The sequence below is a fragment of the Sitophilus oryzae genome, unplaced genomic scaffold, assembly GCF_002938485.1.
Source record: "Sitophilus oryzae breed Bouriz unplaced genomic scaffold, Soryzae_2.0 scaffold_926_pilon_pilon, whole genome shotgun sequence".
NCBI lineage: Eukaryota > Metazoa > Arthropoda > Insecta > Coleoptera > Curculionidae > Sitophilus > Sitophilus oryzae.
Genome location: NW_022147557.1, coordinates 795235 through 817450, shown reverse-complemented (window position 1 = coordinate 817450; position 22216 = coordinate 795235). Strand labels below are relative to the sequence as shown.

The 22216-nt window shown below is 34.0% G+C and overlaps 1 protein-coding gene across 4 annotated transcripts in view; it reads right to left on the bottom strand.

Moving 5' to 3' along the window:
- The window catches only part of LOC115890798 (rap guanine nucleotide exchange factor 4), a 691873-nt gene that overhangs the window by 213843 nt on the left and 455814 nt on the right, over positions 1–22216 (bottom strand). For all 4 annotated transcript variants that reach the window (XM_030911141.1, XM_030911143.1, XM_030911142.1 and 1 more), the window contains one exon: positions 9617–9800. In XM_030911141.1, coding sequence (XP_030767001.1) covers positions 9617–9800 — 184 coding nt within the window. The remainder of the gene's footprint in view (positions 1–9616; positions 9801–22216) is intronic.

Genomic DNA, 22216 nt, shown 5'->3' with positions numbered 1-22216 from the left:
ACTGCCAACCGAGATACGTGGTCTTTTTGATTTTTTTACCATTTGGAATTTAACCCTTTCCAACGTTATAAAGTTAAGGGTATCTATTTCTAAGAATGAGAGAGATATATAATATAGGTTTTTTATCTTTATATCCAAGCGGGCCTTGATTTTGTGTAGACCTATTTGACTAATTATTTTTATCACAATTTAATATTCTATATTATTATTTATCTGCATAAAGACTTTTGAAAAGGTAAATTAACATTCTATATTAGTATTGGTAATTACAATTGAACTCGATACAATAAACCGACAAAACTAAAAAAACGTATTTTTTGAGTGACGAATATAGTTTTCTAAAAAAAGTCATCAAAGATGTTCAAATTGAGCACCTCTTTGTTGAACACATAATAAACATCTTTTGCGCACAGAGTTACAACAATTTATTAGGTGATCTGGTGTAATAAGACCAAAAGCTTTCCTAGTAGCCTTCTGTAATTCTTCTCTCGTCCCAATGGTTCTTGCCTTACATATATCTAAGGTATTTTAATTTCCTCAATAAAAAGGTCGAAAGGGGTTACATCACAGAACCTTACAGGCCAAGATATGGCATCCCTTGTTCCATTCCAATTTTCTCTAAATTCTCCATTTAATAGTGCAGTTGTAACCCTGGCTTTTTAATTGTAAATGGTAATACTAATATAGAATGTTGATTTACCTCAAAAGTCTTTAATTATGCATTATTATATATAAATAATGATATGGAATATTAAATTGTGATAAAAAAATAATTAGGCAACTAGGTCAACACAAAATCAAGGCCCGCTTCGATACAAAGATAAAAAACCTTATACTTCTCTCATTCTTAGGAATAAATACACATAACTTTATATCGTTGGAAAGGGTTAAACGTCAACATTTTTTTAAGTTCACAGCCAACTATGATTTCCATTTAAAAAATTATTTTTTTTATTATTTCTGACAAAAAGAGCAAGCATAGAAAAAACTGACTACGTCACTGGATTGTGGTTAAAAAAGCGTCTTAAGAACGTTTTTACAGACTTTTATTATTCATTTATAAAGTTATGGGCAATTTTCAAAATGGTAAAAAATTCAAAATGACCCCGTATCTCTAATGGAAGTGAAAATATCAACAGTCGGTTTACGCTATCAAACGTGTCTCAGAAATCGAGCCCATGACATCTATGTCGGTTTTGCTCTATCTAGTCCGGAAATAGGTTTTCCCTGTTAAAACAGACCAATTTGGGATTACCAATATACATACCACCCTGGAATGCCACCCTGTACATCGGATATGCTATTGCCGAATCTTGAAGCGCAATATTGACCATATTTGTTGACAATAGTAAGCAAGTATATTTACCATCAATGCTTTCCATTCATAAATTATATTTAGCATTTCTATTAGATCTTGAAAATTGTTTTTCATGAATGTGTTCTAAGGAAATAAATTTTAAGAGTCCATTTCACTAGTCCGAAAAAGGAGCAAAATAAGCGTTCGGCATTTAATGTTTTATGTAAAACTGGCTAGGTATTTTTACCACAAATGAAAAAGGAAATTAAAGATAAAGAATTATACTATATCCGTATCGTGGCACATTTTTAGATAACTTCTTCATTTTTAAGATTTTGATGGCCAAACATCAACAAAATATACCTTATGTGTTTGGACTAAATTTTCTTGAAAATAAAGACATAATTTAAAATTCCGTTACAAGGTTATAGGGAAATAAATTGAAGTTTTGGTATTACAGTGATATAAACTCACCGGCAAAAAAGATCGGCCACTAAAAACTAGACCCCATTTCAATGTTGGATTTCTCGCAAACCACTCATTAGATTTTGATGATATTTTTTAAATTGTAAATTAATTCCTTTTTAACGGATGCTACGTCAGAAATTTTTATTCCGAATTTATTTTGAGCATATACAGGGCACAACAATAAGACGAAGTTTTTTGCCCGAAATTTGTAACACCCTGTAGGGTGCAGCAGCGGTAGTAGCTATTGCTAAATTAAATCACATTGTAGCTTCATCTTTTGTGAGCATTTTGTTTTTTTAATCACCACATTATCTCTTTTTGTACTGGAGATATGCTGTTTTAAAACGAACGTCTCGGAAAAATGCTTCGCAGGCAGAAAGTTTTATGTGTAAATAATCAAGGCGACATAGGCGAAAACGGATTTATGAGTATTTGTAATATGACAAAAACGGTTGTCAAATTAAAAAATCATCCATCTGTAACGGATGCTGCTCGTATTGTGGCTTTAATTGAGGATGGCCGAAGTCAATGTTATGTCTCCGATACCCTGGGTATATTTCGAACAACAGTCCAGGATGCCTGGAATAGGTATACGGAAACGGGAAATTTCACCAGGCGAGTGGACACTAGATATTAGTCCCTTAAAATTTCTTTACCTTTTTTTTAATTTTCATGTTTTAGTTAGTTTTCACGTTTGGCACAGCAACCTTACTGTAGGTTTGCCAACTTTCAAAATAGAAAATAGATGACGAGGGGTTAAGGAAAGGCCGCAGGCGAAACACTTTTTGAAACCTCGCCAAAAGGTTATCAAGAATTTATCCGAATATTATGGCAATCTTATACCGGGTGTGTCTCAAAAGTGGCTCACCCCTTTATAACTTTTCTATTTTTTTAGATAAAAAGAAAAGAGAGTGGTATGTTAGTATATGAGATTCTTTAGGATTTATTGACGGAGAAACTTCCTGTTTCACCGGAAATGACAATGACAAATTTTGATTTTTAAATGGCACCCTCGGTATGTTTTCATTTCATTCGATAGAAAATGATACTCTGAAGAGGATAACATATCATATTTCGACTTTTGATATATGATGATAATTTTGTATGATTTTGATGATGACATATACAGGGTGGTCTGAACTGTATTCCGGTAACTTCGGCAACATATTCTACCGATAAAAATAAGTAAAAAAAGTTTTGAAGATACAGGGTGTAGAAATTTCAGTTTTATTTCGATTTTTTCCAAATAATTTATGAAGTAACGTCAATATTTGGATGAAAATTAGTGTCTGGGAGTTTTTTGACATGAGAAATTTGATTTTGATGTGAATATGACTCCTATTTGTAGAGGGCGCCACCTACATGTGTTTTAACTGTTCTGAAAAGTAATAATTTTTCGTCCGTACCTGTATAAATCTATGGAGTGGAAAAATATACATTTCCATGATTTTTACGTAAAAAATGTCTCTTAGTAAAAATCGCTACGAGCAACCGTTCTCAAGATATTTAGAATGAAAATAGTCAATACATTTCATTATTGACAAAAAATAAACTCGTTGAGTTTCAGAGAAATAATAGATTTGAGAATTTTTTTTTAAATTAATCACAAACTTTTCTGAGAAAAAATGATGATAAAACAGTTTCTGTTGAACTTTTGGCACAAAACATTTCAAATTTATGATTTCAGTCTAATAACTATTTAGGGTGGCTGCAACGACGCCACAGTGCTTCGTCCCATGGACAAAAATCGAAAAATAAGTTAAAATTTACTAATATCTGAATATATAATTTTATACTTATAGCAATGTTCAAGCATCCTGTATATTATTTTTCATAAACAGCATTTTTGTTAGCAAATATTTTCACTAAAAATAAATTTTGCGATCATTATCCCATCAGTGAAAAGAATAACATTCATAGTAGTTCTGTATATCATGGAGTTAAACGGTACGTACTTAATTGAAAGCCACTATGGATATTGTTAAACAAGGTATGTACTTTAAATTTATTTCTAAACAAGTTCGTGATTGTTTAGTTTTTATTTATTTTTTAAGATGATTCTTAAATGGGTATAAAAACTTTACGTTTTCAAACTTCAAAAAGGCATTTAAAAAAACATATCACAACATATCGTATTTATTGAATATTTTTGTTGCCATATTCATACACTTTTAATTTTTGTATAGTTCACCTGCGTCTGCTTGCGACGAAGTTTATTTTATAATACTTTTCAGATGGAGTAAAATTGATAAGCAATGCCGATCTGGCTAATACTTGGCTTGATCATAAGGACAAGAACTCAAAATTATTTGTATTTCAAAAAATATGTTCTTATTAGATATTGATGAACCTTCCAGTCAAATGAGACACCACTTGTGCCTGAAAAAGTCCACTATGTTGGAGCGAAACGTCGCATAAAAAAAGTGTCCATCTTTCAATTTATTATAAAATCTCATACCCAAGAAAAGGAAAAAATAATATATGGATATGGTCTATTAAAGAGGTAACTATTAACATCCGAACCCCTCATACCGACAAAATGAACAGTAACAACGCGAAAAAGTAACATATTAGAAAATGATGTACAGAAATATCTTATATGTGAGGATACTTCATCTACCTGTGATTTGGATACTATAAATTTGGAAGATTCTGTCAGCAGTGATTCTCCTGAATCAGAGTAGTTACGATCTATGCATTTTGTTGTCCTAAAGTAAATTTATAGTATCTTAAGTTTTTTTTTTTAATTAAATATAACATTAATGTTTCTTTTTCATTAAAGAAAAACATTTTTATCTTATATTAGGCTTATATTGTAGGAATCATGTTCTAATGTTATTTCAATTCTTTTTTATCACAGGAATTTATTTAATACTTACACCGTTTTCATACTATAAATTATTATTTGCTTAGATGGAACACAGCTCCAATATTTTTATTATTTATAAGATTTTTTTTTCATAAACCTGGGACTAAGAACATCATCATTTTGTACAATGAGAGTACTCATCATATGTGTCAAATAAACCTAGTTTGAATAAATTGCTTCCAATAAAAGAGAAGTTTTGGATTTTTGTCCTCTAGAGCCATATGTTCGAAGCACTGTGCGACGTCCCGTAATCCTGCTGTTAAATCATAACAGCTGGTTTTTAAATATAAAAATCAATTGTTTTGTTTTAACAGCAGGATTACGGGAGGTCGTTGCAGCCACAAATTTCCTTACCTTTTTTTTTAATTTTCATGTTTTAGTTAGTTTACAGGTTAAACTTTTGAGGTTTGATTTGTTTTTAAAGTTTTTTTTCAAGGCGTTTGTTTTAAAGTAGCGTATCTCCAATACAAACAGAGATAACGTCGTTCGCGAGAAATCCAGCTTTGAAATTGGGACTAGTTTTTAGTGGCCCGTTTTTTTTGCAGGTGAGTGTATACTTTATATGGTATTGTAACAAATTGCTAGCTATTTTATGGCAAATGCTAGAGCTCTATAAGCCTTAATCAAAGTACGTGTGTTTGGAATTTTAGTGGTTTATTATTTAGTTTATCGTGCTAAGCTTTCTGAAATATAATATATATTTCTTCGGCCGCACACCCGCTTTATCCGACCCCTGAGAGCGATCCAAACCGTACAGCGTAACAGACTCTTAAATTTCTAACTTTAACAAGATGTTACAACTATACTAGACCAGATTTTTCGTATTAAGTTTACAGAAGAACATATTTCTTGAGCTAGATGTTCTATACCAATAAACTAATCGATGCGGATTAAAATTAATATTGTCTATAAGAAATCTTTCTGGATTGGAATAATCATTCTCATAATAATATTTTGAATATTTCTGGATGAAACTAGTGATGAATAAAATTGTTGAATTTCTTCGTTAATCTTATATGAAGATAATGAGATTTCCAATACTGAGGATTAACAGCATTTTTTGTATCTATATATGACTAAAGTCTCTTTAATGCCGAATAATTCATTTTTTCACCTCAAAAACATTTTTAATTAAAAAGAAGTCAAAAAAGATTTTTTTTTATTTTCGAAATCATCAGCTAATTAATTCTCTTTTGTTTACACAACAACGTGGTAAATTTTTTCATGTTACTAATTACACTTTTTATAATTACACACGTTTTCAAATCATCAAATAATACATTTTAGCAAAATGAATCAAACATGCCCTTTTCTTTTGTGGAATCATTTTCAACAGGATTTAACATTTTGAAGTAGAAATTGCATGAAAACAAATCAATCCAATTTTTTTAATTGATTTATTTAAAAAAAATTGACCTATCGATTTTTTTTGTAGTTACATCTAGTAGTGGGAACTATCGAACGAATACTATCGAAACATTCGATAGTTGCAATTCATTCAAATAATTCGATAGCTAGTAAAAACAACATTCGCTGAAAACTATTCGAATAAAAATTATCGAATAGATGCGTCATCTGCCTTGAAATATTGTATTCTAGTAATTCGGCAGCAAAAACCATTCGTTTATAAAATTCATTCATTTATGAAATTCATTTATTCGTCAGGATCGATTATAATAAAATATTAACTGGATTTTAGTTGTCGCCCGGCGACGTAGGTTTCTTTCCGAGAAACCCGACAGCGGTCGGTGGCAATGCTATGAAAGAAGCCGGCATCTTTGATTTTTTGCGGAGTCATATAAAGATAAGGACACATTATTTTTTTTATTGAGGTGCTAGTATTTACACAGAAAATGCATTATGAAGGGCGCTGTTGACATATATTGGTATTAGTTGATATTAGCAAAGAATATTATTGTTTGGCTTTAGTTAGTTAGGGATAATATGTCTATATATTTTGCATTTTTTTTATTAATATTCTGTTGTTACACTGTTAATACTTGTTATTTTGGATGTAGGAAAATGATTTTTAATGTTTTTAAGCAAAGACTGGTTTAATAAAAATAATAGTAATAATTTGTTAACAGTAATAATTTGTTATACCTATTAACAACAAAATTTAAAATAATTTAATATAAACATTTTTTTACGTAGTAGCAAAATATAAACAACAAATTAGATGTCAAAATTATTTATATTAGATCCTATTTAAAAATAATAGTCTTTAAATTTTTTGGCAACGTTGGTTTATTAAATAAGAATAATTACAAAACTAATTTGTTATATTAACAACAAACTTTAAAATCATGAAATATAAACATTTATTAATTTTCTAAGCATGCAGTGTAATGGAAGGAAAATATAAATAAAAATTTGAAATCAAAATTATTTATATTAGGTACTTTATATTACTATTTAAAAATAATATTTATTTTTACTGGCATTTACTTTAAAAAATAAATGAAATATTTCTTCGCAAAAAACTACATGTAAGAGAATTAGCATAAACAAAATACAAACATCGTTAATTTTTTTTTTAAATTGGCACGTGTAAAACTTTCAATTTAATTTTCACACCCCATAGTTTGAGTTCGATAACCCCCCATTTACTTAACCACATTACTTAAATATGATTATTAAGTTCAACTAATTCATATTATTAAAACATCTAAAATACAAATATGTATTTTTAAAATTAATTCTAAGTTCATCTCATCTCTCTTAAAAATTGCTACTTCTCAAAATTTCCCATTAAAAAATAGACCATATATACCATATAAAATAAAATAATTGAAAGATCGGGCTAAGGAAAATCACACAAATTTTCGGAAAAATTTTGACACCTGCACACGCACACAATCGTCAATTAAAAAAAACTACTACTTTAGTATTTTAAATATTTTAATAAACGCAAAAATAGCACAGTATTTATAAGGTGAAGTTAAAAAAATTTGGAAGAACTAATAATGCACTGACGTACACAAAAATCAAACGAATACTAAATTTCATTTATTAAAAGCATTCGATAGTCGTGGCTCAACGATAACCATTTAGTTGCACGGCGAGGTTGTCACATATGCTTAATAATGTCAAACAAAAATTTTCATAGCATTCTATGTTTCTGATATACAGGGTGAGTCTTAAATAAGTGCAAATATTTTCAGGGCTGGTAGATTTCGTTAAAGGAAACATATTTCCTCTTTACCATTTTTCAGATTAGTCCAAACTAACCGAGTTATTTAAGTTTGAAAATTAAAAAAAAGGGATTTTTTTTAAATTTTGAGAGGCGCCGGATTTTTTCTGTATTTGCATCCCTTTTACTCTCGCTTTTAGTAACCATAGAGTAAAGCTGTAACTATGGTAATATCAGAGATCAAGAAATTATATAGTGGGAAAATTTGCGGTGAACAGGCAGTTCTAAAAAGTTTTCGAAAATTATACAGGGAAATTTAAAAGAAAATGCATGATTTTCAAGATCTTTTTTTGCGAAAAAAACTCATAGACGTGTTCCTGGGGTTGAAATATACTACCCCTGAAAATATTTGCACTTATTTAAGACTCACCCTGTATAGGGTAAGATTGAAAAATGGCACATTTGTGACAGCCTTTCCCAGATTAAGTTTGCTATACATAGCCCTACATTGCACGGGTAGGATTATCTACCTTGACCGAACGGGGTGGGTCTCTTAGACCCAATAAATAAAACAGCACAATAATATAAAACAAATGTTTTATGCAAAATTCGTTTAAGGGTTAGTTAAAATAAGTCATTTTTAATCTATTTATTATAGTGTAACCTTAATTTTATGGTTTACCAAATTAAAGACATACACGAACAAAAAGTTATTTATTTACCAAAAACATTGTGTACACCTTATAGCACTTATAACACACTAAATGTTCTTAGCACAAATATGACAAACGATGGCAAAATGTTCTAAACAAATAATTTTTTGACAGATTTTGCAGTTGAAATGGGTTTTCCGATGTTTGCAGTTCACAAAAAAGGACCTAGCTCTCGTGTACCTACTTGTCAGAATCTGATGACTAACATCAAAGATGAATGAGAGGTCGCCTACTTTTTATACCAACATGATACTGTAAGAAAAGAACTGGTAGACAATAGATGCACTGCTGGATTTTTAAAAACTTACTAATATTCACTAAATAGATATTAAGTAAAGATATCTGGGTCCGTATTCTGTAACTTTGAAAACGCTCAGCGCTTTTAGACGCTCAGCGCTTTTAGACGCTCAGCGCTTTTAGACGCTCAGCGTATATGACGTTAATTTTCGCTGAGCGCGCACTTAATTAACGATTTTTTTTGTTTTTACTGATTGCGCTGAGCGCTTCGAAAACGGTTGCCTTAAAGGATCGTTTTGCTTGTCGAACTGTCAGCGAAAATCGAAAAAAATGTGATTTTGTGCTCTTTAGTGAAAATTACTACTTCTTCTATAAATTCCTCAATAAGTAATTGATAATTTACGACTTGGCAGCTATAAATATTGTTCAAAATCTCTAAAATGCTGAGAAGCGTCTTCAATACTTCCCTCGTATAATAAGAATAATGACATATCCATAGAAAAATAGCTTGACATAACTCAACAATAGGTTATGAAATGCACGTAACATTGACATTTTTCATTGTTACATCCGTCAGTTATCAATTTTTGACTATTAACTGCATTAGAAATTATGATGTTGCCAATATGTGCTCAACGCGTATCCAGAACACGATTCGCATGGCAACGAGAATACCAAAATCGACTGTCTTGCGTTTCGCTGATCGAATACTTGCGCTCACCGCTTTGAAAGCGTAACGTTTTTATGTCAAAGTTACAGAATACGGGCCATGATCTGGAACATATTCTAAATTAAAAGTAATTATTAATAAGAGAAATACTTATAATACTCATTTAACTAGTTCAACACTATATATAAAAATCAAGAGCCAGACAATGAGACAATTAACTTCTACTTACTGTTTCCTAAGTATCATTCGCAAGTGCGCATCAGGTCCCCTATTAATCAACGTGCCGAGATTGTCGAGCAGCTGGTCTTCCGCCGTTGCCACGTCTTCCGGCGGCGGCAGCACCGTCGATCCCTCCTCGTCCTGCCAGAACCGGTACAGGAAACATTTGTCTTTGAACGGCTGTTCCTTGCTTACTAAAAAAACAGGAAGGGACTGATAAGCTAGATGGTTATTAGATATAAACGGAAAACTCGTGAAAGAGTTGATAAATGTTTTCTGTTTATTTTTTTCTTTAGTGGTGCCTTTAGAAAAATTATATTAGATTTATTGCTAATTCTATTCAACAAATTATATACACACATGGCCAAAATTATGGCATATATCATTTAGAAATATACGGAAAGGAATTTAAAGAATATTTTTTTATACATGGCTTTGATAATCTGTAAGAAACATTTTTTTTGTAAAAATGGATATGGTAAACAATGTTTATCGTTCAGACCCAATATTATTACAAATTCTTGCATATTGCGATTTGTGGTCTCTTGGGTTTCAGAAGAAATTTGCCCACTGTTTGGCCTTAAAATGCCTAGAAACATCATTTCACAGTTTAATAGAGTCAGAATAGTAACACTGTCTCAACAGGGCTAGCGGCAAGTTGCAATAGCTGAAATTGTAGAAGTTAACCAAAGCGATGTTTCTCGAATATTAAAAAAAATCAGGGAGACAAACGAGGTAACAGACCGGCCTGGAAGAGACAGAAAAAGAGTTACCTCTGCTGTGCAAGACCGTCAAATATCCCTAATTGCACGACGGAATTCCCTGCTTTCTAGTACTGCTATTAAAAATAAGTTAGCTCGCCTTGAAGGAGTAAATGTTTCAAGAAAGATCATAGCAAGAAGACTCAATGACAGAGGATTACATTTAAGGAGGCCTCGACGTGTTCCGAAGCTTAATTTAGAACACAAAATTACGCGACTACAATGGGCTGAGGAGATGAGAGCAAATGGACCTAATTGGAATTTCGTCATGTTTAGTGATGAAACAAGAATAGGCCTAGTGTCAAGCTCGCGACCAACTTTGGTCTGGAGAGCATCTGGAAGAAGAGCACGCTTGAGTGCAGCTCAACCCTGTGTCCTGTTTGCAGGGGGAAGAATTATGGCATGGGCAGGTATGATACACGGAGATGAAACTCTTCTTGTTTTTATTAATTGCACAATGACAGGTGCCTCATAGCTTAGAGACGTTTTAGAGCCTATTGTGCGTCCATTTCGAGGGGCAGTGGGGAATGAATTTGTTTACATGGACGATAATGCTTCTCCTCATCGCACTTTAGCGGTTCGCGAATTTTGTGAGGAAGAGGGTATAAGAAAACTGTGGTGGCCACCGAATGTCTCCAGATATGAATGTGATTGAGCATGCTTGGGAGATGCTAAAACGCCATATTGCCAAAAGGAATGATCTCCCCCGTACCTTAAATGAACTGAAAATTGCTGCGCGCGAAACATGGGAAGCCATTCCTCAACATCTTCTGGACAACTCAATTGACAGCATGCCACGTCGTCTCACAGCTTGCATTGAGGCTCGAGGAGGCAATACAGAAAATTAGTTGTGAGAAATAATTAAAATTGTTTTCAATATTTTCTGTTTAAAATGAAATTTGTTTTTGTTGAGTTTCACTCATTATGAAATAAAATTATAATAACAGCCTAGTTGCACTTAGATTTTTATTTTATATTAGTTAGTCGTGTAGTAAGCCAATATGTACAAAAATATAAAAATAATTATGTTAGGTCCAAAATAAAATAATTTTGGCCATGTGTGTATAAAGAACGAATGCGAAAAAAATGATTTAAATAAGATTGTACGAGTATACTAAATATACACAAAAGACTGTTATTTGAATAATGTATCATAGAGGGTGTTTCTCAAAAGTGGCTCACCTCTATAACTCTTTTTTTATTTTTTTCAGATAAATAAACTACATTTGTTATGTTAGGGTAATATGATAAATTAGGATTAATGTGGTTAAATGTATAATTAGGATTAATGTGTTATAATGTATAATGACAGTACGAAAATCGACACCTTAAAATTTTCATGTATTTTAAAGTTTTAGGTATATATTGTGTTGACCGATTTTGATGACTTTTTGAGAAATTTGTAACTAAATTATTTGACTTCTTAGTATCTCTTTTTAAATTAAAAACTAGAGTTGCCATCTGTCAATTATACGAGGGAAAACAGAATGTTGATATTTTGGTGAAAGTTTTAAACACCCTGCGGAGTACATCAACAAAGCAAGGAATTTAAAAATCATTTTATCGTTAAGATGTATATTTTCTCTATAGTTTGTTTTTTGATTCATCTAAATAGCTTTATATATTTTTGAGATATTCGCTTTTGAAGAAGACGCTAATATTTTTTCGTATTTGTTACATTAAAATCATGACTTTGCTTTTGGTCCTAATGTAACTGTCTTTGAAAAATCATAATATTATTGTCTGTTGGGCAGTTACTCTAGCCAACTCTGGCAGATATGGTTTTAAGTGCAAAAGTTGATCTCTACCATGATCAATAATTAAAGCAACAATAGCCGATATAATATCAAAACTTAAAACCATCTAGAGTAAACGTCAATAAACTAGAATAAACGTCAATAAATAATAATAATAAAACTTTTAAATGGCAGTGATATTACAAAAACAATAAACTATTTTATAAGTGTGTTAATGAGGACCCAAAATCAATGCTAAAATTGCTGTAAATTGTTACTGTCTTATTTAAAACTGAATATATCCAACAAAAATAAAGCTATTTAGATGAATAAACAAGTAAACTATCGATAAAAGACGTACCTAGACGATAGAATTCCTTGCTGTGTTGACATATCCTACAGGGTATTTCAAACTTTCATCAAAATATCAACATTTTGTTTTCCTTCGTATTTTTAATTTAGAAAGCAATTCTAAAAAGTCAAATAATTGAGCTACAAATTGCTTAAAAATCAGGAAAATCGGTCCACTAGAACAAAATATATAAAACTTAAAAGTACATCAAAATTTTAAGTTAATTTTCGTTCAATGTTCAGATCAAAATGTGATCGAAAAGTTGGAAAACTATTAAAGGTTAAGTTATGATTCTATTTGAATCGTATTATTAAAATTAGACCAAATACCAACAATGAGTTAACTATAAAAAGTAGGATTAATTGACTTATTCAATTGGTTTCGGTCAGTTAATTTTATTCGATAGAAAATGATTCTAAATAGAATGACATAGTTTAGTCAATTTTCGACAGTTTCAATTAAAAAAATAATTTTAATTTTCAATCTAGAGTGCCATGGCTGTGTTAAAAACTCTATTTTTTAATCAAGGAGCCTTGGAAAAATACATTTGATCGTCTAAATTTTTACACACGGTATACCTACTCAATGATAAGAATACTGCTACACAAATTTTAACTTTAAATTCGATTACGAATATGCTAATATTTATTTTAGATGATTATAACTAATTTGCACGCAAATAAAATATTAAATATAAATTATATAAGATTCTTGCCTTGAACTGCTAATATAGAAATTTAATTCGACACTGTGTTCGTCAGAATGGGGAACAACCTGCTCTCGTTACCGGTTTCGGAGCCCTACTCAATCATCAGGTGAGTTTGGGTTGATTCTACAAAATGACAAACATAGCACAGAATATCTAAATCCGACTTGTAATGTATCGGTAATATATAAGTCCCGCACGGCAAGATAGTGGCCTGCGTGCAATGGTAGTATTTTCGTACCACCAAGGCGCAACTATCGATAGTAGAAACATTTTTTTCAGGGCAGCCAAAACATAAAAAGGAAAAAAAAAATCTTGTAGTATATGTATCTAGAAGAGGTGTTAGACAGGGATGCATATTGTCACCATTATTGTTTAAGGTTTATGCCAAATATATAATTAGAAAATATCTTCAAAATTGTCCAGAAGGGGCTAAAATAAATGGAAAAATTATAAACAATATAAGATACGCAGACGACATCGTAGTATTAGCAGAATCCGAAGACCAGCTGCAAACCCTAATGGACAAACTTACAGAAGAAAGTATTAGGATGAGTCTAGAGATTAACACCGACACAAACAAAAAGCAAACAAAAACAAAAACTATGATTTTCGGCAGACATCCGCAAGACAATGAAAACACCGACATAATGGTAAACGGCATGCATTTTGAAACCACGCAGAGATATATTTACTTGAGCAGGGAATTAAACAGCCAGCTGGACCACTCTACGGAAATCAGAAGAAGGATTGAAATAGCTAGGGCTGGTTTTCTCAACATGCGGAAGTTTTTATGCCATCCGAGAATAGCTATATCAACGAGGCTAAGAACATTAAAATGTTATATATGTTCCCTAATTCAATATGGATGCGAAACATGGACGCTAAAACAAAAAGACATCAAACGCCTTAATGCGTTTGGAATGTGGATGTATCGTCGGATGCTGAGGATAAGTTGGACCTCCAGAACAACAAACTGTGAAGTTTTAAACAGAATGAAAACTCGTGCATACCTAATAGGCACAATTAAAATCAAAAACACTTCCACCTTGGACATATAATGGCACTCAGAATATGAAAAAATACAGCTCATAATAGAAGGAAAAATCGATGGAAAATGTAGGATAGAGAAGAAAAATAAATCATGGCTACGTAACATAAGAGATTGGACCCACACCGACGGAAACACCCTTATTCACCAAGCTCTAGACAGAGAGTCATATGTCATATTAATCGCCAACCTCAACAGAGAAGCCACCTAGGAGGAGGATATGTATAATAAATTATATAAGATTCTTGCCTTGAAACGCTCATAAACCCAAATATTTCAAAATGCGCGTAAAATATAATAATGTTAATTTATAGAATAAATTTTCTAACTTCTGGTATACAAAGTCAACTGAAAATATATAAAAATTTTCTTTGCTCTTCTAACAAGCCAGTGCAGCGTATCAAAAGAAACTGACAATTATACCAACATCGATTATAACTACAGGTCAATGTAATATTTCTGCGAATCATCAAATTTGGTCCATATTAAAGAAAATGCCTTTAGACAAAATAACTCAAACAAATCTAGAATGATTAGGGAGAGTACTAAAAAAATCTTATTCTCCCACTCCACCTCACCCCGTAGACGATAGGAGCAACAATTTTTACTTAATACGAACTTTTTTATACGAACCTGGTTAAATATAAACAAAATTATTACTAGTAGTAGTGAGAATGAACTATATTTTACTACAAAAATGCCAAACTCATTTTTGAAATTTATAGCTTAAAGCTGTTTTAAAGACCAAAAACTCCATTTTAAATACGCTCCATTGTAAATCTTTTTGCCGTAAATTCAAAAAGTGAATATATCAAACTCGTACGGCGATATCGAGACCATACGTCTCACCTCCCTATAATAAATCAAGCTTTTTCCTATCGACGATCTCTATCGAGAAAAATGCATCGGAAAATTCCAAAACTCCCGGAATTAAACTGTCATCGATGCTGCCATTGCATTGGTACGATTCCCTAATCTGTTCTCTCTAGAAAATCGATATTTAGCTGTCCCTTAATTTCTGGTAGCATGTAGTGTATTAGAAACGGCATATACAGAATGATATACAGGGTGGTCCGAAATGTATTCCAAAAACTTCCGCAGCATATTATGCCGACTATACAGGGTGTCCCAGAAAAAAGTGCAAGTATTTTAACTGGTAGTATAGTTCAACCCCAGAAACACGCCCATGTTTTTTTTTCACGAAAAAAAATTGAAAATTCGATTTTTTTTGGAAATTTTTTTAATGTTTAGTTAAAAAACATAATTTCTCGATAATATGGCAACATAGGTAATAGATTAAATTTACAAGAAAGAAAATCCAGAAAAGATCCAGTGGTTCTCAAAATTTTAGCAAAAATATTTTTTTTTTGGAAATTTTTAAAGTAAAATAACTCCGTTATTTTGGACTTATTTGAAAAACGATAAAGAGAAAACATGTTTCTTTTATCGAGATCTATCACCCCTTAAAATACTTGCACTTATTTCTGGGACACCCTGTATAATATTGTGCATATTAAAAAAGGTTCGTAATATTAAAAGGTTCGTATAAATGTATGTCCTAAAATGCTTAGTTTCGGAGATACAGGGTGTAGGATATTTATTTTTATTTAGATTTTTTCCAAATCATTTTTGAAGTAACATCAATATTTGGATGAAAATTGGTATTTGGGAGTTCTTTGACATGAAAAATTTGATTTTGATATCAATATGACTCCTATTTGTCGGGGGCGCCACGCTACACTAATCGTTTTAAAGCGTAATTACTGTTCGTCTGTACCTGTATAAAACTACTTTGTGAAAAAAATACATTTCCGTGATTTTCTACGTAAATAATTTCTCTTGGTAAAAATTGCTACGAACCACTGTTCTCAAGATTTTTAGAATGGTAATAGTCAATACATATCATTATTGACAAAAAATGAACATGTTGGGTAGATAGTTATGTGACTGAAATAAAAAAATTTGGCAACTTTTTAATTTTTTTAAATTAATCATGAATTTTTCTTCGAAAAAATTCTATTAACCTTTTGGCACCAAAACATTTCAAATTTATGATTTTAGTCTAATAACTATTTAGTCAACATGTTTAATTTATGTGAATGATGACAGGTATTGATAATTTCGATTCCAAATATCTCGATAACTATTATTCGTAGCGATTTTTACAAAGAGACTTTTTTGTGTATAAAACGTCGTAAATGCATATTTTTTATTCAGTTGTACAGGTACAGGTACGGACGAAAAGTTGTTACTTTTGAAACCAGTTGAAAAATATGTAGGTGGCGCCCTCTTAAAGTAAGAGTAATTTTAACATCAAAATCGAATTTCCCATGTCGAAAAACTCACAGACACCAATTTTCATCCAAATTGACGTTACTTCAGAAATTATTTGGAAAAAATCGAAATAAAAATGAAACTTCAACACCCTGTATCTCCGAAATTCAACATTTTAGGAGATAGATTAATACAAACTTTTTTTATTATTTTTATCTCCCAAATATACTGTCGAAGTTTCCGGAATACAGTTCCAATACAGGACCACCCTGTATTGGACGACTTAGAAATGCTCAGAATAAGGAAATAGTAATGATAGAGATTAGTGATGGAGACATAGAAAACGAATGTTATTTTTCTAATATTTTCAGTTTTCAAAAATGTACCTATTAAGCCGGGACCCCATTAGCCAACACACGGCGCGCGACGCCACGCCACGCGATGCCACGCTGTCCCACGTGTTGCGACGTGGGAATGGGTGTACATTTTGTAACACATGTTACCACGCCTGAAATTTTTATTAGAGTTAAAGAAGTTATCAGTAGGGCTACGAAAATACAAGATGTATCGATATTAGATTATAATCATAATACCAGAACACCAATATATTCAGAATCGAATATCAATATTTTGTTGCCGATTTTTTCTGGATCTATCTTGTTATATCCGATGTTGAATCGATTCAAAATATCGACTTATTTTATTTTTGGGACATCCCTATATCAACTACAAATGTTGATAGCTGCGGGACTAGAGAGGCAAGCGGGGAGCAACACGCCGTAACACACGTGTCGGTGAGATCTGGGACAGACGAATCGCCCATCACACGTGTGATAGCGTCTTATGGCGTCGCGTGGCATGGCTTGTTGGCTAATGGGGTCCCGGCATTACTTTTTTTATTAATGTATTAGTAGACGTAAGAAAACCAAATAATCAAAAGTTGAAATCGTTACGTTGCGACCAAATTTGGTGGGTAGGCTATATGAGCGACGGTGCAACGGTCTCACCCTGCAAAGTTGGATACGACGTTTCGTTTACATCTTCATCAAGGTGAAAGTAACGATTTGATATTAAAGAAAAATGTTGGTCGACTTCGACATAAATGGGGACAGGCTACAGGATGACGCCCTCGACGTTTCGAACCGATACTGTTAAATGGACGAAATCATCAGGATTTTTCTTAATTATGGGTCGATTGGAACCAAACTCGGCACGTAAATAGAGGTACTCGAATGGAGTCGTCAGGCGGAGACACAGACAGACAGACGGAAGTAAGACGAAGTGTTACTTCAAACATGCGCATATATAGTGCACACACAATTTTTTTATTATTATAAATGAATGTGAATGAAAGAAAATATTCGAAATTTATTAACTTTCAAAATATTATTTTATTGGACATTAAATTATTAGACTTTGCCATAATTGACTATTATGGCTATAATTCCGTTATTGAAATTTTTATTATTGACATTTTGAGAAAAATGATTTTTTCATAAACAAATGCCTGGATGGTTAATCCAGTTTATACTTTTCGAAATTTCCATACCGTTTTGGACAAAATTAAGAAAAACTTGAAAATATGGTTGAATTTTTAGAAAAAAAAATCTAAAATTTTTCCCTAAAATTTCAACCTAAAAATCAAAAGTAATATCATTTCAATTTCATTCTTTACTAGATAAACCGGGGACATACTGTATAACCTTTATTTCTACTATCTCTTACAATAAAGTTAACTCATTATTCAGAAATTCTTATTCCTTTGGGTACAATATTAAAAATGTCCCCTAGCTAATCTAACAGAACTGTCAAAATTGACGCGAAAAAAAGATTAAAATACCTCTCCGAGCTTCTAAATATGATCGTACACCTAACATATGGCTCTTGAAAGAAAATTAGTTTTGGCTGGAGCATCGTCGATCTCCTACCCAAGCAAAATTGAAAAATGTTCGTAAATTTACCTCAACATTAGATAAATATCCAGGACGTATATTTAAATTTACCACCGAATTTTTCATATTTTTGTAATTGAAAAGATCAAGATTTATAATATCTAGTAATTTTATTTTATAATTTATACACAAATACGAAAATGACAAATTAAAATTTTAGAAGTAATATAGCTAATTTATTTATATTTGAATGTTTTTATTTACACACTACATAAGTGTAATCTAGTTATACTGCGTATTCTTGGAATCAAAATCAGTTCATTGGACACCGTTTACCTCCATACAAAAGTGCTTCGTTTGTCCGTTATGGTACGTATACATTGACGCGCTGCGCCGCGAACGCGCGGCACGCTCGTACTGATTCGCCTCTATTAGTACGTGTTTTCAAGTTGCGCGCGCTCCGCGCGCAAACATCTAGCGGCGATCCCTCTCCAGTCGATTTCTCGACGCTCCGCTTTGTTTGTTCGTTGTTCAATTGGGACGGCCGGTGAAGACACCGCGCGCATTCCGCGCGCCTTTATCAGTGACTATGTGTATTTTCTTTGAATAAATTCCCTTTTTTGTGTTTTTCTTTGAATATTGTTTATAAATGGAGTGTTTAAAGAGTCGTACTACTCATGATTAAAATCGCGTAGTTCTTCTCGGACGAGAAAGACATGATTAACGACTAGACGAATGTTCGCGGGATTTCTATGGATCGCGGGATGTTCGTTAAAACAATAAGCGCAGCGCGCCAATGTGTACCTACCATTATGGTACGTAGACATTGACGTGATGCGCTGCGAACGCGCGGCACGCGCGGACCTATTCACCTCTATTGGTACGTGTTTTCAAGTGGTACGCGCTCTGCGCCCCCCCCCCTGAGGACCCAGCCAAGACCAGGACCTGGTCATCGGCATACGCTTGCGCGTGGACCGCTCGACCCCCCCCCAGCTCCGGCAAGTCCCCCGCCCTAGACACTCGCTCTTCGTAATGTATGCCGTCCATCTTCCTAAACCATCCGAACATCCCAATGTTCCATAGTACTGGGCCGAGACTGGACCCCTGGGGGCAACCCCTCTGAACCTCCATCTCTACCTCCCCACGCCTCACCACCCTGTTCTGTAGGAATTCCCAAGCCAACCTTAACTCTTCCATACCCATTCCACCCCTCATTAATTCCTTTATAACAACTGGACCCCACATGGCATTGAAGGCATTTTTTAGGTCGAGGGCTACCACCAATGAGTGCCACCCCCTGGCCCTATTATGCTCCACCCTTTCCACTAGTGCCTCCAGAGCGTCCACCGTGCCTTTCGTCCTCCTGAAACCAAATTGTAACTTCGAGTGCAGCTCCTTCTTCTCCCAGTGTGCTTGGAATCTCCCAGCTAACAGCTTATCTAGGACCATGCCCAATGCGCCCATCAGAACTATGGGTCTGACCCCCCCGCTACCCTTAGGAACCCAGACGACGCTACCCCTTTTCCATATCTTTGGAAATACCCCCCTCTCCAAACAGGCATTCCAAAGGTTCAGCAACTCTGTCTGTCTCTCTTCCCATAGTACCCTTACCAGCTCATTCGGCACCCTATCCTCACCCGCCGCTTTACCCGATTTAAGACTCTTCACTACCTCGATCGCATCGATCTCTCCAACACTAAAGGCCACCGAGGTACTTGAACGGTATCTGAGGCCACTCTCCGCACAGATCATCATTTCTGCTGCCATGTTTTCTGAAATGCTCGGGTGATGTTGACGTAGCATGGAACTATGCCACGCAGCGTCGTTGGCGTCTTCCACCCTCTTCGTTCCACGGCCCGTTGTTCCATTTACTCGCCTAATGGCTTCCCAGACCTTGTGCCATGGTTCTGTCTCTCCAAGCATCTCTAATTCATCCAGCTGCCATCCTACTTTTTTCTTCTCGAGCATCCTCCTATACGTTCTCCTCTCCAGCCTATAGCGTTCAAGGAATCGTGCCTCGTCTACCCCATTTCTTCTACTCGCCTGCCATACTCTTCTACACCTCTCTACTCTCCTCCTTGCCTCCTGAGCCTCCAGGTCCCACCACTCGTTACCGTTGCTGACAACAAGTGTTTTCGTCCTAATGTATCTCTTAACAATCTTCATACAGAAGTTGCTGATCCTTTCCGCCATGGCCTCCACACCTTCTCTATTCGTCAGCATGCTGGCGTCCAATCTTAGATTCCCAAGAGCCCTACGCATTATTTCCCAATCAGCCTCCTTGATATCCCGAATCTTCCTCACTCTGCATCTACGCTGTACCCCCAAGTCCACCTCGTATACGAGTGCACGGTGGTCGCTCAACGTCTCAGTCTCCAGCACCGCCCAGTTGCCAATATTTACACCCCGTACCAACACCGTATCAACCCAACTCTCTCCACGCGTGCTACTGAACGTAGCCAGCAAGTTTCTGGAGTTTCCACAAAGAAACTCCCCCCTCACCGCCCATTCTAGCAGCTCCGTACCCCTATTGTCCGTAACACTACCACCCCAGACCTCATTTTTCGAATTAAAATCCCCCCCGACAATCCATCTATCCCTCATGCCACCCATCCCCCAATTATATCCACTGAGTACTCCCTGAGTCTGCGCGCAAACAGCTAGCCGCGAACCATCCCCAGTCGGTTTTTCGACGCTCCGCTTTCTATGTTCGTTGTTCAAGTGGGACGGCCGGTGAAGACACCGCGCGCATTCCGCGCTCATTTATCAGTGACTATGTGTGTTTCCTTTGAATAAGTTCACTTTTTTGTGTTTTTCTCTGATTATTGTTTATAAATGGAGTATTTAAAGAGTCGCACTACTCATGATTAAAATTGCGTAGTTCTTCTCGGACGATAGAGACATGATTAACGACTAAACTAATGTTCGCGGGATTTCAATGGATTGCGGGATGTTCATTAAAACAATAAAAGTAACGCGTGGCCAACGCTCGGCGCGCGCGCTGCTTATTCGCTGCTCGTTCGCGACTCAGCACACCAATGTATACGTACCATTAAGAACGGATATTCCAATTTCAATGAGATTTGGGTGCCTATGTTTTGCTAAATACATAAACTCTCTTTCACAAAAATCAATATAAAAATTTCGGTAACGGTGAAAACTACCCCATCCCTGCATAAATTTTAGTAGAAGTACGAGTATATTCCTGCTCCCCCGACCTCCGATTTTTCTTTGTAAAATAGTCCTCCTAGTGTCTAGTACATTTTTTTATCTTGTTGATAAACGCCACATCGCATAGTTTTGAAGAAAAAAAATGGAGATTTTATACGGATTATATGGATACCATATATACGGATTATATATTTTATATACGGAGAGATATTTTCCAAAGCTAGGCCTACAAAATATATAGAGAGTTTCAATATTCCGTGGACATAGAACTACGTATTTTTTGAATCAAAATAATTGATCAGAATTAACCTATATACAAAAGTGATTTAATTTGTTCAGAAATAAAAAATTAATTAAATAAAAATTTAAGGAACAGATTCTTAAGTTATAAATATTATAGTATTGTTTATGACAAATATAAAGAAAGAGCTGTTACATATTAATAAAAAAGAGGTTACATATTAATTTTAAAGTGTAAATTTTCATTCAGATTCAATTTTCATTTTCCAAGATTGGTCATGGAAACCACTGAATTATAACTCAGGGATTAAGGGTAATATAAGGAACAACAACACTGCAAAGTAAAACCGTAAAGGGTCATTTTAGGGAGAAGTTAAAAACAGAAACCCTTAGAGGGTTAAACCCATAAGTAACCTAAGTCAGTCTC